Raw genomic sequence first — 20,510 nt, forward strand, 5'->3', positions numbered from 1 at the left:
GCCAGCTCTGGAACCAGGATGTTGCCCTTATTGCCTTGGCAATGCTGCCTCCTGCAGGCACTACAGCACACTGTAGGATCCCTTTCCTTTACCCCCAAGCAGGCTCCTCTGGAGATATAAATAGTCCTTCCTGACCATATCAGGGATTGTTTGGCCTGCACAGCTGTTCTTCATCTTGTTCACGTGGCAGAGACACACAGTCCCCTATATCTCTCACAGATTATGTCATGCAGGCTCCTCCTGCCACACCCATATGGTGTGTGTGTGAATTGTTCACATATACTCACAAAGATGAAGATGAGCCAGGACTTAGCAGAACAGATTTTGACTGCCAGGGCTGAAGACTAGAGCACATGCTGGTGAAGAGTAATCAAGAGTGCCTCTAGGTATATGTAGAGTATTTTTCTCTCCACAAATAGGCAACCTCTTGTAGATCACACTCTAGTGGTGCAATGGTACATTTTGAAAAGCAGCAGTTCAACACAACGGCCCTCATAGCCACACCCCAAGGAAAGTAAAAAAAATGCAGCTAGCTGTGTTGATCAATTATTTTAACACACACACCAAAGAGCAGCAGTATATAGCATAATAATTCTATCCTATGCATAGTTCTCTGGGAGTAAGCTGCATTAGACTCCACAGTGCTTACTTCTGACTGAAGAGGTTCAGCTTATAAAATACATTGAACTTTATCAAAAGATCCTCAGCCCAGTGAAATGCAATCATCTTTTAACTAGAAATGCAAAAGGCCATGTTCTTTAAGCCATGGCCATCTGCCCCACCATCACCACCTTGGTTGTGGGGCAGGCAAAGGAACAATCAGGAGCCTTAAAGTGTGCTCCCAATTATACCTTGGCAAGCAGGGTTTGAGTTCTGCACTTTTTAAATTTAGCTTCCAACAAAAGCCTTGCTAGCATTGGCTCCAATCAGAGATCCCAAGTGGATTGCTTCAGAAAGGGGAGTTTGCAGGTATTGCCTAGCAGCTGATAAGCAACTCCTGCAACCCCCTGTGCAATTTAAATTTTAAGCTGCTAGCATGAAATAAAGGTAAAGGTGTCCCCGCACTTGTAGTGCGAGTCGTTTCCGACTCTTAGGGTGTCGTCTTGCGACGTTTACTAGGCAGACCGTATATATGGGGTGGGATTGCCAGTTCCTTCCCTGGCCTTTCTTCACCCCCCAGCATATGCCGGGTACTCATTTTACTGACCATGGATGGATGGATGGAAGGTTGAGTGGACCTCGACCCCTTTTACCGGAGATTTGACTTCCTCCTTCTGTTGGAATCGAACTCTGACCGTGAGCAGAGCTTCGGCTGCGTTACCGCCGCTTACCACTCTGCGCCACGGAGGATCTGTAGCATGAAGTAAAAACCCATTAAAGAAAGGGAAAGAAGTATTCAGCCTCTTTGCTAATCTATCACAAACTTGAAATCCTTATTATCACCTCATTCACTTGATAACGTCATTGCTCCTGCTCTGGAAAAAAAAGTTGAATTTCCCCTCCACTGCACCACTGTCAAACTCACTTGGGGGGATGGTTTTCCATAATAATAATAATAATAATAAAATTTTATTTGTTAGTCGCCCATCTGTCCGAGTCAACGGACACTCTGGGCGACGTACAGCAGTTCAGATACAATAAAACAATATACAATCAACAAATCACAACAGGAACATCAATTTATCTAAAACCATCTTTCAATTAATACACCATAAAACTAGTCCACCCCAGAAATCCCATAGGCCTGCCTGAATAGCCAGGTCTTTAAGGCTCGGCGAAAACCCATCAGGGAGGAGGCATGTCGAAGGTCAAAAGGAAGCGAGTTCCAGAGGGTGGGGGCCACAATCGAAAATGCCCTCTCTCTGGTCCGTACCAGCCTAGCTGTTTTCACCGGTGGGACCGAGAGAAGGTCTTGTGAGGCTGATCTTGTTTGGCAGCATAATTGGTGATACTGGAGGCGTTCCTTCAGATAAACTGGGCCGAAACCGTATAGGGTTTTAAAGGTCAATAGCAACACCCTGAATTGGGCCCAGTAAACAACTGGTAACCAGTGTAGATCTACCAACACTGGGGTGATATGATCCCGGCAACGGCTCTGCTTTATCAAGCGTGCCGCCGCATTCTGTACCAGCTGCAATTTCCGGACCATTTTCAGGGGTAACCCCACGTAGAGCGCATTACAGTAGTCTAAACGAGAGGAGACCAGGGCATGTATCACTCGTGGGAGCAGATGTACAGGAAGGTAGGGTCGCAGCCTCTGTATCAGATGTAGTTGATACCAAGCTGCCCGGCTCACTGCCGAGACCTGAGCCTCCATGGACAGCTGGGACTCAAGAATGACCCCTAGGCTGCGGACCTGGTCCTTCAGGGGTAATTTCACCCCATTGAGCACCAAGTTTAAATCTCCCAACCTTCTCTTATCACCCACAAGCAACACCTCGGTCTTGTCAGGATTTAGCTTCAGTCTGTTCTCTCCCATCCATCCACTTACGGACTCCAGGCATTTGGAAAAGGCATTCACAGCCAACTCTGGTGAGGACTTAAATGAGAGATAGAGCTGAGTGTCATCCGCGTATTGGTGACACTGCAGCCCAAAACTCCTGATGATGGCTCCCAGCGGTTTCATATAGATGTTGAATAGCATGGGGGAGAGGATCGAACCCTGTGGCACTCCGCAATTGAGAGGCCAAGGGTCTGAAACCTCATCCCCCAATGCTACCCATTGTTGCCTACCGGAGAGATATGAACGGAACCACTGTAAAACAGTGCCCCCTATTCCCAATCCCTCCAGGCGGTTTAAAAGGATACCGTGGTCAACGGTATCGAAAGCCGCTGAGAGATCCAGGAGGACGAGGAATGTGTATTCTCCCCTATCCAATGCCCTCCTCATATCATCCACCAGGCCTGAAATCCAAGCACCTATTCCTTTAGACATTTCAGTACTGGCAAAGTGCTACTTTTATTAGTTGATCTCTTGCACCCATTGCTCAGTCGGGATAGCTTTCTCTTCATAGCCGAGGAAGTTATTCTCTCAGGCTTGTAAGATATCTGCATCTACTAATAGTAAACTCAAGTTAATTATTCTTATTTATCGGATTTCTTAGTCACCCCTCACTATAAGGCCCCAGCGTGGGTTACAATTATCTGAGTATGGATATGTATGAAGTCAACATGAACCGTCCATGCACAAGAGGGAGGCATTGGAATGCATAGCCATAGGGGAACCACAAGGTTTACAAAAAATATTTAGGGTTGGAAACCCCAAGGGAGAAAGAACTTTAAAAAAAAGTCCAATGGGGCCAGAGCATTTTCAACGGACACAGAATTCTGACTGTTTGGATGGGGTGAGAGTAGAATAGAGTATCCTGGAAAAGGGCATGGCTAGCACCCTGAACAACATCATTCCGCACGGCAACATTTTCTTCCAGGTCCCACTACTTTTCGCAAATCCCGGACACCGTGGGGGGATTGAATATACGACTCAAGTGGAGAGAGGAAGCCATCTGAGCATGCCCAGAAAACAACATCCTTCAGAATTCCTTCACATGGTTAAAGGCTGAAAAGCTGAGAACTAATTCCTGGTTCTGCCCTCAAAGTGCAAAGTCGCCTGGGCAGCGAGAGGAGCTCTTCCTGTCTGTTGCAATAAGTGTGGGAGAGTGAGTGTGCCGGGCGGTCAGAGAATGAATCGGGGAACGATTTAGGCCCCCTCCAAGATGTGCCTGTAGCTGCAGCGACGGTGGTGGCCACTCCTGACTGGTCGGGCACACTACCGACGGTATCCGCCTGAGCCCACCGCTGCTTGACCTTTCCAACTCCCCCACCGAGTCCCATTTGACTTCCTCCCAATTCTGCCCAGCACCACCTGCCCAGGGCAGCTCTGCGAGGCTTCATTGGAGGGCGGAAGCCTCTCCCGGAACGACGTCGCACAGCCTGGATCCCTGAAGGCCCGCCCCGTGACAGACTTGTTTAGCGGTGACGTGGCATTCTCACGTGTTCGGAAGCAAAACTCGCCGTTCAAGCGGGGTCGGGCGAGGGAAGGAAGGGGAGTAGCATCGCTGCCGAGACCAGCTATCTCTTTCCCCTGTCATTGTCGCAGAGGAGGATAGCTTGTGGGGTGACCCTGCCTTCTCGTCCCGTGCGCGCACAGGCTCCCTACCCTCCTCCCAGACGGAGTGGACAATGCTGAAAGCCGTGATCCTCATTGGGGGCCCCCAGAAAGGTGAGAGGCGTAGGCACGCCTAAAGCGGGCACCCAAGCTTTGCCTTCGGATGCACCTAGCCACTAAACCCGACCAGCCACCTCTGGTTTTCTCCGATCGTCTACCCACCCATCTTATCCGCCTTCTAACTTGGTCAGGATCGACTCCGTTTTCTGTTGCTACTGCCCTAGAACTGCAGCACCCAAGGGGGTCTGGTCCAAGACGATCAGGCAGAGGGGCCTGACACGAGTCCGTGTCTTGACAGGGGGGTGGCAAGTTTTAATGTCTGAGTCTGGGGGCAAGCTTTCCCCCTGGAAGTCGGTGTGTGTGTGTGTGTGTGAGAGAGAGAGAGAGAGAGAGAGAGAGAGAGAGAGAATATGACTATTGTCAGTTGACTGTGAGTGTTCGATAAGGATCTGGGAGACCAGGGTTCAAATCCCCACTCAGCCTTGAAGCTCTCTGGGTGACCTTGGGCTGATCATTATCTCTCAGCCTGACCTACCTCACAGGGTCGTTGTGGGAATAAAATGGAGATGAGGAGAACCATGTATGCCACCTTGGATGAAAGGTGGGATATAAATGTAGTAGTAGTCGTCGTCGTCGTCCATTATAACAATATAGCTAATGGTGAGGGGAATGACACTCTGTGTACATTCAAAATCACCCTTGTTCTTTATTCTTTCTTACGTGCAAAGGGTGGGTTCTGCTCCTTTTCCTTGAATATCGGAAATACCCCTCCTCTGGCCACCTTGCATCCTTCCCACTCCTCAATCAAGCCTTTGCTTGAGGCATCTGCAGCTACCTGCTGCTCTTCAGGAATCTCCAAGAGACATTGGCAGCATGCCTTAGCCACCCTTGCTCTCTTCTGCAGGCAGACCGTTCCTCAGAAAGCAGCCCATGACCTGGGTGGGGTACCTCCTGAGTTTAGCGAGCCAGTGGCCTACAATTCTGTGATTGTCTTTCCCCTTGCAGGGACCCGCTTCCGACCATTGTCCTTTGAGGTGCCCAAGCCTTTGTTCCCTGTGGCAGGGGTGCCCATGGTTCAGCACCACATTGAGGCATGCACTAAGGTAACGAAAGGGGATTAAGGTGAAACTGGGGGAGGGGGCAGTTCAGCATATTCTTTTAATAAGGGTCCGATAAAATGAAAGTGAGGTTAGGTCTCCTGGTTGGTACCTGCTGTGCTGTCTGGGGGTTACTGCCTTTTCCCTTCTGGTCTTTACAGGTTCCCAACATGAAGGAGATTCTCCTGGTTGGCTTCTATCAGCCCAACGAGGCCCTCAGCCACTTCCTGGTGTCAGCCCAGCAAGAGTTCAAAATCCCCATCAGGTGGGTGGTTGGAGGGCTGGCCCAGCCATTAGGTAGAGAGAAGCCACCAGTTTTGGGTGTCATGAAAGGCCAATAAATTGTTAGGATATTTGAAGGTATTTATACATATACATGCAATGGAGGGGGGAGGTTTCTGCTGAGGTGGAGGTGCTGCTGCTGGTGGGATTTTCCGCCAAAATTATTTTCATTGTGCACCAGGAGCGTGGGGTGGTGTTAGGGTTACCATTTGGTCCTCTATCTTAGGCAGAAAAATGTCTTAGGCTGGCCCTGGTTGGTCAGTTGGTCGTGGCAAGGAAAGTGTGAGGGAGGGCGATCCATCTTTAGAATCTGCCACTTCGATCCCAACTCTGCACAGCCTTTAGTGACCAGCCGCAGCTCAGGGACAGAGCCTCTGCTTTGCATGTGGGGTCTCAGGTTCAACTCCCAGCATCTCCTAGTAGGGCTGCCTGAAACCCTGGAGAGCCACTGCCAGTTTGGCATAGACCATACCCAGCTAGATGGACCCATGGCCTAGCTCCCTGTGGTCCTATGCACTTGTTGAAATGGCCAGTTGCATTTGCCAATGCACTGTAAACCTTGGCACGAATGATTCCTCCTCCTGCAGTGGACATTATCTATTCTCCCTGTTTGTAGGTATCTGCAGGAATATGCAGCGCTTGGCACAGGCGGGGGCATCTACCACTTCCGGGACCAGATCCTCTCAGGTAGCCCTGAAGCCTTCTTTGTGCTAAATGCCGATGTCTGTTCCGAATTTCCTCTTGGCGAGATGCTCGGCTTCCACCGGCAGCTTGGCAATCCTCCGGACAGCTTCCTCATGCTGGGCACTACGGTAATGAGCAGCCTGTGGAGGGCTAAATGTCTGTTGCCTTGCCAGAGTCCCCTGCCCAATGCTGCCCTGCAGCAAGCAACCCCTTGCAGTGAATGCTCCTCCTTCCCTACCCCCTCTGCAATGCTTCTTCAATATTCTTTCTCTCTAGGCCAACAGGAAGCAGTCCCTGAACTATGGCTGTATTGTGGCGAATGCTGACACGCTCGAGGTATGCGGAGGACCGGAGGGGAGACTGGGGAAGAGGCATGCCCCAGGCAGAGGGAACTACTGCACCAGGGAACTGTGGCTGTTGGACTACAACTCCCATCATCCCTGAGCATTGGCCACGCTGGCTGGGGCTGATGGGAGTTGGAGTACCAGTAATATCTGGAGGGCTGCAGGTTCCCCATCTCTGTGCTACACACCCAGCATGTCCTTCCTGCCTGCTGCTTTCCGGACTCGAGCAGAGCAGGCCCCAGCACTGTGCGGGGCAACTCACCAAGCTCTTTTCTCTCACGTCCCCACATGTCGCCTTTCTGCTCCAGGTTCTGCACTATGTGGAGAAGCCCAGCACTTTTGTTAGTGAGCTCATCAACTGTGGCATCTACTTTTTCACGCCAGCCATCTTCCATCACATCCGGGCAGTCTTTCAGCGGAACCAGCAGGAGCTGCTTCAGTGAGTGTCTTTCCAAACGGTGCCTTTGAGTCCTTCCTGCTTCCTGGTAGCAGGTCCGGGTCACTTATCATCTCTCTCTTTCTGTTTTTCTCTCTGTGTCTCTTCCATCTCCTCCTCCTCCTCCTCCTCCTGCCATCCCTTGTCTACATTTAGGGGCTTATGCATTGGGTAAGTGTCCTTCATTCCGCATGCCCAGTCACCCAAGTCATGGTGTTGTGGCTCTGTAGGGCTTGGGTACTTAGGCTTAGAACTGGCTTCTTGGTTTCCCAAGGATGGGGAACCTTGTGGCCCTCCAAATGTTGTTGGACTCCAACTCCCAGCAGCCCCAGCCAGCATGGCCAGTGCGTGGGGATGATGGGAGATGTAGTCCAGCAACATCTGAAGGACACACAGGTTCCCCATGCCCTGTGCTGTTTCCGTACTCGAGCATTTGTTTTGCCTGACCTAGAGAAATGTCTTTTCTTGCCCTGGTAGCTGCGCATCATCTTTCCTCTGAGCCATGTGCTGACCCCCTAATCTTTTGTTTGCCTCCTTCTCACAGAGAGGAGAGTACCAATGGCTGGCAGCGAGCTGAAGCCATCCGGCTGGAGCAGGATGTGTTCACAGCTCTTGCTGGGCAGGGGCGCCTCTTTGCCTACAAAACCGAGGGGTTCTGGAGCCAAATCAAATCTGCTGGGTAAGTGGGAAAAGAGAGGGAGGGGCTATCGGATGCAAGTCTGGGTGCTCTGTGGCAAAAGTGGTGGGCAGGAGATGGATGTAAGCTTGTCTGTGAGACTGCCAGACAGTGACTCAAACATCTTGCATGGTTTTGCTCTCTATGGATATCAGCTTTTCTTTTCTTTAGCAGATATCTGGATTCTGTGGTTGCAGGGAATGGGGGAAACTCAGAAATTTGGTGACAGTGGCAAAGTCAGAGAAACTGCTGAGTGTTATTTCAGATACTGGGAAATGGATAGGTTGTGTGGGGGCTGACCGTGGACTCACATCACGGCCTCTCATTCCTTCTCCAAGAGCACTGTTCCATAGTCTCTAGTCCAGGGATGAGGAACCTGTGGCCTTCCAGAGGTTGCTGGGCCCCTATTCCCATCATCCCTGAACACTGGACATGCCAGCTGAGGCTGATGGAAGCTGGAGTCCAGCAGTGTCAAGGGGAGGGCACAGGTTCTTTGTCCTTGCCCTAGCCCACATGGGTTCAGACTCTACGCTGCTTCCTCCTTCTGTTTTCCCAGGTATTGTCTAAAAGGAAAAAAAATCCAGACTAATAAATATGTGGATCACTGAAGCAGTATAAGTGCAGTTCTCAATTTTCCATAATTTTATTTTTGAGCTTAGGTTTGGGGTTCTGTCACAAGGCAGGCTGGAATCATAGGTACCTAAGAATAGCCCTGCTGAATCAGGCCAATGGCCCATCTAGGCCAGCATCCTGTCCTCACAGTGGCTAACCAGATGCCTGAGCACAAGAGCTCCCTCCCCTCCTGCGGTTCCCAGCAACTGGAATTCAGAAGCATGCTGCCTCTGACCATGGAGGAAGTCCAATTTTCTAAAGGAGGAAAAAAGAAAGAGAATGAGTTTGAACTCCCCAGGTGGGTGCAGAAGGGGGGGGCAGGTTTACAGTCAGTACTGTCAGCTGGATGAGGCAGAAGAAGAATGCCTCATCCCGGATAGAAACTATTCTCCTCCTTTTGATCATAGAACTTGTTTTTGGGTAGGCAGTCCTGCATTCTCCTTTCTTTGTCCTCAAGAGGCTGTCATGATGGGATGAGGCAGGGGCCAGGCCTAATTTCTGGCTTGTTTTCCTTGCCAGGTCTGCCATCTACGCCAATCGCCTCTATCTGAGCTGCTACAGCCACTGCCACCCAGAGAGACTTGCCCAGAACCGACCTGGTGGGCCCACCATCCGAGGTATTGGCTCTCTCTTTCCTCATTTGGGAGGCAAAAACGCAAATGCATTCTGTTGGCAGGACGAGACACCCAGTTTTTGTTCCACGATATAAAGGGACCATCCCTTCTGGCAATAGGTTTGCTGGGTAGAGACTATGTGGCTGGCTCAGTTTCCAAGGGCCTCAGGTTGTGCCTGCCAAGGGCACGTTGCTCCATGTAGCCTTCCCCAAATGGCGGCCTCAAGATGTTGATGGACTCCGACTCCCGTCAACCCCAGCACGCATGGCCAATGGGCAGAAATGATTAAAGTTGTAGTCCAGGGGTGGCTCCACAGGATCAGCCTCATGGGCCAAATTTGACAGGTGGATGTGGTTGCCCACCTGTCAGTCACATGATGTCATTACGACATCACCTGGCAAAATCCCTCCCACAGCTTTGTCCAGTCTTGTCCCACTTTTAACTCCCGACGTCAGAGGTTTAAAAGGGGACCACGGGGAGACCTGCAAAAGCTTTAAGACAGCCCCCGTGCTCCTGCTTGAGCCTCTTTGAAGCTCTCCTCCTTTAAGCAGGTGGACTACGGCAGCAGGGAGATGGAGGAGTCTCTCATTCCCCCCCAGTCACCGCCACCCCCGTCCTGCCTTCCCATTTAAAGGAGAAGCAGATCATGAGCTGATGAGCAGGGATTAAATCCTGCTGCCTTGGCTGCACGACCCTGGTCCCTACTGGGACAGCCAATCCAGGGTTAAGCCTGCTCCTCCCACCCATCATCTGCTGATGGGTGGGCAGGCGTGGCTTGGGGGAAAATGGCCCCGTGGGCCAAATTCTACCCTCTGATAGGCCAAGATTAGCCCACGAGCTGAAGGTTCACCACCCCTTTTTTAGTCCAGCAATGTGTAGAGGATACCAGGCTTGAAGATGGCTCCTCCAAAGTGTGTGATGTCCCTTCTTTCAGTCTTTAGGGATCAGGTATTCTCCTTTTTGCATTGCTTATGATGTGAAGCTTTTGAAAATGTTTAACAGATTGGGAACTATGATCTGTTTCTGTTTTCAGTTACCTTTTTCTGTTTGATTTGGAAGTATTATACCTGGTTCCAGAGCCTGCTAGAATTATACTGGGTAAAATCACAACACCACAGCATTCAAGACAACAGCCATAACAAATACACAAAGCAACAAATCAGTACAATAATGCAAACTCAAAATTCCAAATCCTGCATTAAAATATAAATAGACTGCAGGAGTACAAAGAAACATGCTTTAATGCAAATTAAATCTCTGTATCTCCACAGCAATTTTATCTGTCTTGCTATTTTGCCATTAGTATCACTCAAGAGAAAACAAACAGTTTCAGCAAGAGCACTCCTGCTGCACCCAGAATTATACTTGGTGAGAGCCTTCCTTAGTTCAGCATGTACCTCTATGGTGGGGCAGTTCTTTGTGCTGTAGAGGAATTTTAGCAATTTTGTCCACACTCTGCATTAGGGCAAGGTTATCAGCTCAGTACGTTGGATGTCCACAGAGATATTCAGCATTGTAATGAAGCCCATATTGCTGTGAAAAGCAGAAAATCTGCAGCGAAACTTTCAGAGGGATGGCAGTGGATCTTCCCCATCATGGAGTAAGAAGAAGAATTAATTCTGTTGCTGCTTCTTTTCTACGCAGGGAACGTCTACATCCATCCAACAGCCTCGGTAGATGCCAGTGCTGTGGTAAGTATCCTGGGTGTCTTGTGTCCATCGTCCGGCTCCAGCACATGTGGGACAGAGAGGTTTCTGTGCTGGATCTTAAGGAGCTGTGCACTTTTGATGTAGTTTCTGGGCCCCTTGCATGCCCCAGGTCACTGACCACCCTGCGCGTTTCCTCTGCAGCTAGGTCCAAATGTGTCCATCGGGAAGGGGGTGACGATTGGCACTGGAGTGCGTGTGCGGGAATCCATCATTCTGCATGGGGCTTCTCTCCAGGTAGGTATTGCTGCCAAGATCCAATGGGTCAAGATCCAGGGTTGTATTTGGCATGGCGCCACAGTAAACATTCCATGAGCACAAGGATTTCTCTTGGCCCAACAGAACAATATCCTCCTCTCCTTCCCCTGCAGGCCCTCTAAATCTGTTCTGGGGTTACCTCCAACCCTCCAGAGCAGATGTGGGGATGGTGTGCGGGGGTGGGTGGAATGCCATTGCACCAATGCTAATTCTAGTGCAAAAGGTGACTTGAATACTGCCCCACTGTCTTGCATCACCCTAGGGAACTTCTCAGATTATTGTTTTTAGAAGAATAAATGTGCAATTGTGTTGCTCATTTGTTGCTGGGAATTCAGACACTTTCCCCTCAAAGTAGTATTTCTCCTGATTTCAAGCAGCCTGTTTTGTCACAGGTAAAAATAGTCTTCCTTTTCCCTCTAGCCACCCTGGGCTCCTACTGGGAAGAAGGGCGGGATATAACCCTAATAAATAAATAATCAATAGCTGGTGTGTACTGGATGATGCCTGTGACATCACTGTGATACAGCTTCCTCCCCATTCTTCAGTTGTGCAATATCACACTCTTTTTACAAATCAAGTAGATTTTTTTCCTCCATCCTCAATATTAGAGACTGAGGATTCCTCCACTCAATATAGGAGTGCTTATGAAACCCTTTAAAACATTTAAAAGTGTGATTCAGCAACATGGTTACCATCTCTCCTACAGCGATGCCTTGCTATTTGGTGAACATTTTTTCTTTTTTTTCCTCCACCCCCTCCACGTTTTACTCCCATTAAAAGGGGGCTGTAAGAATTTATGAGGGAAAATGATGGATGTCCTCTCTCTCTGTCTCTCTCTCTCTCTCTCTCTGTCTCTCTCTCTCTTTCTCTCTCTTCCCCCCTTTCTTAGTATGCTCCAGTACTAGAAATGCCCGGCACCTCCAGGTAGTGCTGGGGAAGCTCCTGTCTGAAACCCTGCAGAGTGGTTGCTAGTCAGTCAGAGGCAATACTGAGCCAGGTAGATGAATGGTCTGACTCAGTACAGGCATACCCCACTTTAACATTCGCAATGGGACCGGAGAGTGTACTTTAAGTGAAAATCTACTTTAAGTGAAGCAATTGTCTTCACTTGTACTGCATGCAATCACCACTAGATGGCAGCAGCGTCATGCAAATAAAATGTACGTTACTGCAAAGCGCGTGAACGTTAAGCTGGGTATGGGGACGTATGGAGCATGTATGTTATAGTGAGGCAACGTTAAGTGAAGCAACGTTAAGCGGGGTATGCCTGTATAAGGCAGCTTCCTACATCCACTTTCTGTTAAAGGCGCATTGCAATCCTAAGAAGGCTTACTCAGAGATAAGCTCCACTGAATTGAATAGAACTTACTCCGTAGTATGGGCCAAATTAAATGTGAAGATAAAGGTGTTTTTACATTTGATGTGCACTTTTTAAAAAAATACAAAAATATCCCCGGCAGGGAAAGGGAGAGCTAATGATTATTGGGATTGCAGCAGGCAGGGAAGTAGGGTTCAACCCTTCCTCTGTCCCCCTGATGAAAAAAAACACTCTTCCACAGCTGCTGTTTGCACTGGGAGGAAAACCTGGGCAGGTTTGGAGGCACAATTTTCATCAGGACCACGGTAGCCAAGGGAAAGATTAAACGCTCCCTCTCTCTCAATAAACGATCAGCCCCCAACCCCAGTGGCTATTGGCACATTAAAAGCAAAGACGCATTTAACATCACATCTAGCTTGGCCCTTGTTATGAAAATATGAGTAGAGTAACTCAGCAGTCTGAGCTGCGTGTGCCAGTGTGTGTATTTGCCTAAGTAGCAGGCTTTTACCCTGCATGTAGATCACTGAGACTTAGGACTTAGTAAAATAAAAAAGCTACTTTATTTATGGAAATACATAGCAGGTAGAAAGGCATACCTAGTTCTAACTAACTAAGTTGGAGGCGCAATGCTTAGACTTGTGTATTGCCCTCATGGCTCAGGAGAGAGAGCAAAGACAAAGATGTCTCCTCTCTCCTCAGACAGTTGAAGAAGATGACAAAAGAAGGAGGGGCAGGTGAGCTTCCCTGAGCATATCAGTTTACAGTGGAAGGAAGTTAGGTAGAGAAGAGCACAGTTAAGGTAGGCAAGCCTAGCCAGCTGGAGGACCCTAACTCTATCTTCCTTCTGGAATACACACAAAAGAACCCAAACAAGAGTTGCTCTTGCCCCACTTCCAACAGCCCTGAGTATGTCTAGGATTGCAGTCCTAGTATTTGTGTGGCATAGTTTCCGAGGGCTTAAATTGTTCCACATACATTCTCAGTAATGCATATGAAACAACTCCACAAAGTTGTGAATAAATAGGAGTTGTTTGCTCTTATATAAAATCAATTGAGCCAATAGTTGGGGCTCTTACAAGTGGAAAAGGAAGGTTGAGGTGGTGGTGGTTGGGAAGAGCTACACTTAAGATTGCACAACAGTAATCCTTACGTTTGCCAGCTGCGTCCCCAACCTACCACCCACTCATCACCCCTGGGGTGATGCTTGTGCCTCGAGCAGATTAGCTCCAGGTTGAAGGGAACCCTGGACCAAGTGTCCTCTGGCAGGTCCCCGTCCTCCCCTGATGTGCCCTGGTGGACTTCCCTGTCAGTGGTGGTAGGCAGCAGGCCTTTCAGCAGCACTGAGTCATTGGGCCCTAGCTGCCATTTACATTTCCCACAATGAGTGCTGCTACATCAGGGGCATTGTGGGAAATGTAAATGCTGGTCAAATACAGCTGCCTGGTCACCCGGGGCCCTGCCAGAACACTGGGAGCCCAGGCAGTTCGCCAAGAATGCCCAGTGCTGACACTGGCCCCGTTCTTTAAAAACACTGTAGCAGCAGGAAGAGAAAATGCCTGTGGGATAAACATGCCCTCTGTGGCTGATGGAGCAGCAGGCAAAGCAGCTGCGTCCTCTTTGAGGCATGATCTTCAGGGGGGCAGGACGCTGGTAACCTCATTTACGCTATGGTCCCATGAAACTGCTTTATACCAAGCAGGGTGAGGTTTTCTGTCAAATGTGAGCAGCACTACAGGGACGGGCTTCCCACTACATTATGTACTATTTTATTTTATTTATTGTCTGTCCTGAATCTCCTGCCAATGTACTTTCCTGTGTGGTTATGGATATGGTTAGATCTTGATAGGATGAGCAGGATGGAAAAGGCACTGAGCTCCAGAGCCTGGGATGGCTGCAAACAGAGCTTCTTCTCGCATGGACACTAATGCCACTTTGAAGATTGCTCTGCATTCATTGGCTGGACCAGCAGGACCCACAGTCAGCCAAGCCTTACAAAATTGCATGAGCGCTGCAATGTGGCAACCTTACCATCTCAGCCTACCCTCCCTCACAGGGAACCCTGTCACACTGTCACTATTTTTGGGTGGGATTCAGTCACATACTGGAAAGTTGCATTGTGCAGTTACGGTTGACGGGGAGGTCTTGTGTTTCCCCGACAGTTTGGCCTTTTTTGCGATAAGGAAAGTGACAGGAAACTGCACTGGAAAGCATGGGATAACACTTGTTTGACACAATGCCGTTTAGCCTCCCCAGAAACAAACCAGGAGGGATGCTCATGAAATAGCCAACGTCATCTAATCTCCCTGCAAACAAATCAGGCTGAGTGCTCAATGAACAAGCTGTGTAGAAGCAACCAGGGTTGTTGTGAGGATATAATAAGGTGTGCACTGCGGGAGAAGAGAACCATGTATGCTGCTGCTGCTGCTTACAGGAAAGGCAGGATATAAACGTGATAATAACATAAATGGTAGATGTGGTATTCCAGAAAAGGTACCGCAGAGGCTGATGCGATTTCCTCATTGCTGCCATTCCTAGACTTTTTCGCTGCTGTCCCTTCCTCCCTGCTTTCACTTTCTCTGTGTTCCCTTTAAGCATTTGATGTTATTTAGTGTTGTCTCTTGGGCTGTCCCTAGAATTCCCAACACCAGTCCTTGGCAGCATCCAGCTCCCAAATAAAGGCAGGATTGCTGAATCACAGGGTGGTGCCATCTGAAAAATCCTAGGGCAGGAATGTGTAGCCTGTAGCCTTTCAGACATGTTGGACTACAACTCCCATTAGGCCCAGTCAGCATGGCCAAAGGATGATGGGCGCTATAGTCCGGCCACCTTTGGAGGACCCCAGGTTCCCCATTCTGTATAAAGGGCAGCAGACCTTTCCTGCCTCGGTTCACAGGCAGACGGGTTGGCCTCGATTGTCCTGTGTAGCGCCTCATCTCTTGCTTTCCTGTTCCTTTTCCCCAGGACCATACATGTGTGCTGAACAGCATTGTGGGCTGGGATAGCAACATTGGACGCTGGGCCCGTGTGGAGGGCACCCCCAGCGACCCCAACCCTAATGATCCCTATGCAAAGATAGACAGTGAGACACTCTTTCGGGATGGCTGCCTCACCCCGTCCATCACCATTCTGGGTAAGCTTCTGTCCCCTTCAGACCCCCTTCTCCCCCCAACAGATGAGCAAGGCCTTCCTGTGTTTCTAAGTGGGAGGCGACATTTCCCCTCTCCCCCACCCACCCACTTTCTGATGCTGCTCCCTCCTTGACAGGCTGCAATGTGACCATCCCCGCCGAAGTCGTCATCCTGAACTCCATTGTCCTGCCCCACAAGGAACTCAGTCGCAGCTTCAAAAATCAAATCATTCTCTGAAGGGGGTGGGAGGCAACCTCCAGTTGTCCCCAGAGAGGAGAGCAGAGGCGGGCCGAAGACGACATCAAACCCACCCTCAAGCCACATCCCCGTCTTTGTGCTCCGCTGGCTCAGAGGCTTCCTGCCTTGGCACCAGTGAAGATCGGGGGAGATGTGAGCTTCTCTCTGGCATGTCAGATGGCTTGACTGCCCGTTGTCCTGGGGCTGCTGCAGAACCTCCCTTGGAAAGCACTAACCAAAGCAGCTGGCAAGGAAAGGGGCTGTTGCTTTTTCACAGTACCTAGACCTGAGGTGGGGAACCTTTTTCAGCCTGAGGGCCACATTCTGTCACTGACAAATGTGCAGGGGTCACATGCTAGTGGTGGGCAGAGCCACAGGCAAAAATGGGCAGGGCAACTAGTTTTTACTTTTTGTACAATAGGCCACAGTCCAGCCATGAAAAAGTCAGAAGTTTACAGTCTCTCCCCCACCACCTCTACCTTTGCCTGAGCAAGGAAGAGGCATTATCACAGACCAAGGACTCATTTTGGCCAGTCACAATCACTGGGGGAGGTTGCAGAGTCAGGCTGGTGACATGTGGCCTGGAGAAGGTCTCAAGGGCCAGACAGAGAGGCCTAGAGGGCCACATTGACCCCTTAGCTTGAGGTTTCCCATCCCTGACCTAGACCATTGAGAGACCTGGGGCCACACCTGCATGTCATCTGGATCTTGCATACATCCATTCAGCAGTCCTCCTGTTTCCTCATAGTAAGATGCAGGTAGAATACAGGGGCCTTGCAGCTTCAGAGTAGATGGTGCAGCCCACATGGTGGAAAAAATCTACAAAATCCAACCACATTGTGTCCTCCTCTGCTTTTTTCCTCTGGCTGTGCTTGTTCACCAAACTGGGCCTGTGGGAAACTGCCATGTACATGGGCTCTCATTTATTTGCCAAGCAGTTGCCCCATTGAGTGTTTGCCCGCCCTCTGTTTTGCCAAGGAACTGGTTCCCAGCCTCTAGGAGCCTGAAAGCAATGGGGAAGGCAAACTTACTGCATAGCTTCGCCTCTGCTGCAAGCTGAAGCTTTGATTTTAAAGCTCCAGGACAAATGAGTAGATACTGGCGAGTGATCAACTGCAGCTGGATAAAATAAGTGTATGTTGAGGAAAGTGCTTGGGTCTGTGAGGTTTTAAGTGAATAGGAATAACTTTCCACAAGGGATGGAACAGGACCCTGTACTGAGCAGGGCTCTTGGGATCAGATGCAATGGAGACTGCAGCACACAGAAACTCCCACAGTGCTGCGAAACAGGTTCGGAGCACCCATACTTGCCTTCCATTCCAGGGAGAGGGAAATCCTTCAACCATTAGCTTTACCTTTCCATGCAAGGGCTGATGTTGAAAGGGGAGGGATTGTCTCTTGCAGGGATGGGAACCTGTGTTCCTTCAGATGTTGCTGGATCCCTGACTCATCATCTCTGACTCTTGCCCATGCTGGCTGGGGCTGATGGGAGCTGGAGGGTCAGATGTTCCTGTGTCTCTGGTCTATTGTCCCAAGGTGCCCTTATCTGATCATCTTATCATACAGGCTCAACTAAAGTGGTGATTGGTTTTCCTTGCCTTAATAACAGGATTCCAACTGCCTTATGCCATGCACTGACTTTGCATTGAAACTCAAGATTGAGGGGCTGCTAAGCTGTGCCAGAGGGAGGCCAAACTCCCATTCCTAATATAGCTCAGCACCAGAAAGAGAGAGTTAGGTTTTCGAAATGGTTGCCATATGTAAAGCACACTGAGAACATGTTGAAATTGGGTCTGTAGCTGCTGTAAACAACTATGGAGGATGTTCCTGTTTCCAAAGCAATTCCTAGCAATTTCCCTTCTAAAGTCTAAGGAACGGTTAAGGTTGGGTGCCTCTCTGCCTTGGCATGTTTGGGAATTAGAACACCCTGGTGAGCTGGTAAAAGCACTAGAGAAGACGGCTAACCAGGGTTCCTGCAAGTAGTGGAGTTCTGTTTGAAACGGTCTGTTGTCTGTCTGTGATTGCATCAATCTTAACATTGAATTGAACCGGTAAAATGTCTGTTCTGTGGCTGGAGTTTCTCCTTTCCTCTTTGTATTTCTACTGCTTCTCATCAGATTGTGGCCTGGGTAAAATTCACAGTAATGAAGACATTGACACTTCATCATTTTGTTGCTGTGTTTTTTATCCACGGGGCATGCATGTGCATCTTTTATCTGGTTGTTAGTTGTTACTCGCAGCTTCTTTCATTACCAAAGACAAAGAAAGAAAATAAAACAAAGAGGTCATATTTTTAAGTACATATTTTAATTACTCTGAGCTGCAGCTCTCTATAAAATGGGATTGCTGGCTGTCTGTTTGCTGGGTTGTGAGTGTGAAGAAGAGGATCGTAGAACACTTTACATACTGCCAAGGTTGGAGTAGAGGTGTAATTCAAAACAAAAACTCTCTGAGCTGTGCCTTGCATTTCAAGCAGTTTACTCTGTCCAATAGCATGCTCTGGATGCCACTGATAATGACACCAGGCCTCCCTGTGCAGGCTCATGCTGGGCTCTGTTCCTTGGTAATCCTGGAATAAGATGGAGTAGCTGCTTTTATATAGATATGATTCCAGGAACAAAATCAAGCATGCAAGAGAATGTCAGTAAGTAAACAGAGGAAAGATTTGTGTAATTAGGCTTTTTATAAAACAGGTTGTAAAGTCCCCCATCAAAGGCTCCTGCAAAAGGTTAAGTAGTCATGGCATAAGCAGAGGCATCCTTTTGTAGATTAGCAAGTGATTGAATGATAGGAAATAGAAGGCAGGCATAAATGGTCAATTTGCACAGTGGAGAGAGAGAAACCACAGGGAACCTCAAGAATCTATAATGGGGCCTGTGCTTTTTAACATATTCATTAATGAGTTGGAAAAGGGATTGAACTGGGAAGCAGCAAAATTTGCAGATAATAAATTATTCAAGGTAGTTAAATCTAAAGCAGATTGTAAGGAGTTCCACGGGGATCTTGTAACAGTGGGAGAGCGGGTAATGAAAATGCAGTGTTGATAACTGCAACAAAGTACATTTGGGGGGGAAATAGCCTTGGCTTTACATACTAAGAGTTTGGAAATTGCCACTTCCATTTAAAGAAAACAATCAAGCAGCATAGTCCTAGGTATGCTTTCTGATAAGTCCATGGCTGGCTCCAGGACGCATCAAGACAGGGCATTTGCCAGGGCCCTAAGACCGACGGGGGGAGGGCTCTGAGAAAGCCAGACAGAACCTTCATCCATGAAAACTACTCAAAGGAGAGGGCAGGCAGGAGTGAATGGATGGTGGCCACTGCTTCTCTCCTAGCCTGCCAGCTTTCTGCTTCTGGTGATGAGGAGGGGGATCCACCACAGGCTGGGGGGTGGAACACTGTGGGTGTCTCCACAACCATGGGATCAGTGTTGGTCACCGTGCTTTTAAATAAAAGGTCAAGAAAAAGAGAACCCAAGTTAGATGCATGCAGCCGCTGTGCGAATTGCAGGATATATACCAGAGATAGGGACCCTGTGGCCCTCCAGGTGTTCTTGAACTACAACTCCCATCATTCCTGATGGTTGGGGCTGATGAAAGTTGTAGTCCAACAACACCTGAGAGGGTTGCAGCTTCCCCAGCCCTGATTATATATGGCATAAAGTAAATCCTACTATCAGCAAATGTTGCTGCTTGCCGCCTCTCTCAGTAGACTAGGCCTGTTCCACTTGTGACCAGCCAAGGCAAACACAGTCCATCTGCCATTGTGTTGTGACATAATATTGTTATGGAATTGGGGGCTGAGATAGATGATTTTGCTGTGTCCCTTGAAAGCTTATAATCTTGTATCTGAAGTTGGGATATGTAAGCAAGAAACCTGCTCTATTGGTCAGGCTAGTTTCCTTTGTTAAGCTAGCCTGTGAGTTAATGGACTTATTGAATGGTCAATGTGCATAACCAAAGGGAGCTGTTGGAACTCTTTTCAGGGGAGACGCCCCCCTCCGCCATCACCTGGCTGGAGCCCTCCCCTTCCTGGAGCCAAGGAGAGGCTTGTGTGTTTTTTATTCTAGTCTGAAGAAGCTGAGAACTGGAGTCAGACAGAGAGGTTTGCTTGCTGTCTGTACTTCCAAAGCTATTGGCAATGGGGAGCAAGATCTGATGAATTGATAATGCTGTGAACCCCCCCCATCTTAAACTCAGGTTGGAATGTGTGTAAATAAAAACCATATATCCTACAAGACACCATAGTCTCTGCTGACCTTCTTTCCAAGGAAACCAAACCCTGCGTAAATGCAGAAACCCTGCAAGTCTTACACAGCTTGGAGATTGGGGTGGCACACAACATGTAAAGTGTTTAAGCAGAGGTTGAATGGCGATCTGTCTGGGATGCGTAGTGGCAATATTCCTGCATTATTCAGAGGGTAGATCTAGATGACCTGCGGGACCCATTCCAACTCTATAGTGTTATGATTTCTGGATCCTTTTTTATTTTTAATAATTTTTATTCAAATTTTTCAAAAGACAAACAAAACAAAGTCAAAAAACATAACAATACAAAAAAAAAATAAAAATAAAATAGTTGACTTCCGATTTGTCGCAGATCAGCTATAAGTATATAATATATATCAAACCTGTCCCTTAATGTATACATACAGGATCACTTTTCTCCATAGGCTGTCTTAGTTAATCGTCAAATCCCAATATCATCATTTTATTTTGATCTTTCAACAAAAAGTCTAAGAGAGGCTTCCATTCCTTAAGAAATGTATCTGTCGATTTTTCTCTAAGTAGACATGTCAATTTATCCATTTCTACTAAGTCCATTAATTTCAATAGCCATTCTTCCGTTGTTGGTGTTGATTCCATTTTCCACTTTTGTGCATATAATAATCTTGCTGCCGTAATCATATATAATATTATTCTTCCATATTTCTTTTCTATTTGTTTTTCCATA

The 20,510-nt window shown here is 48.4% G+C and overlaps 1 protein-coding gene across 4 annotated transcripts in view; it reads left to right on the forward strand.

Moving 5' to 3' along the window:
* Positions 1-3,601: 3,601 nt before the first annotated feature.
* GMPPA (GDP-mannose pyrophosphorylase A) overlaps positions 3,602-20,510 on the forward strand; it is a 54,344-nt gene continuing 37,435 nt past the window's right edge. For 2 of the 4 annotated variants that reach the window (XR_009760558.1, XM_061609405.1), the window contains exons 1-11: positions 3,603-4,219; positions 5,171-5,268; positions 5,424-5,527; positions 6,161-6,356; positions 6,505-6,564; positions 6,881-7,011; positions 7,553-7,687; positions 8,816-8,913; positions 10,555-10,601; positions 10,761-10,853; positions 15,154-15,322. Coding sequence is in view for 3 of the 4 variants with exons in the window: in XM_061609405.1 (XP_061465389.1) it covers positions 4,180-4,219; positions 5,171-5,268; positions 5,424-5,527; positions 6,161-6,356; positions 6,505-6,564; positions 6,881-7,011; positions 7,553-7,687; positions 8,816-8,913; positions 10,555-10,601; positions 10,761-10,853; positions 15,154-15,322 (1,171 nt within the window). In the remaining variant the exon portion in view is untranslated. Of the gene's footprint in view, positions 4,220-5,170; positions 5,269-5,423; positions 5,528-6,160; positions 6,357-6,504; positions 6,565-6,880; positions 7,012-7,552; positions 7,688-8,815; positions 8,914-10,554; positions 10,602-10,760; positions 10,854-15,153; positions 15,323-15,456; positions 19,799-20,510 lie in introns of those variants that run through there. The other 2 variants (XM_061609406.1, XM_061609404.1) reach the window with 2 other exon arrangements.

This window comes from Rhineura floridana, chromosome 2 (genome assembly GCF_030035675.1).
Source record: "Rhineura floridana isolate rRhiFlo1 chromosome 2, rRhiFlo1.hap2, whole genome shotgun sequence".
NCBI lineage: Eukaryota > Metazoa > Chordata > Lepidosauria > Squamata > Rhineuridae > Rhineura > Rhineura floridana.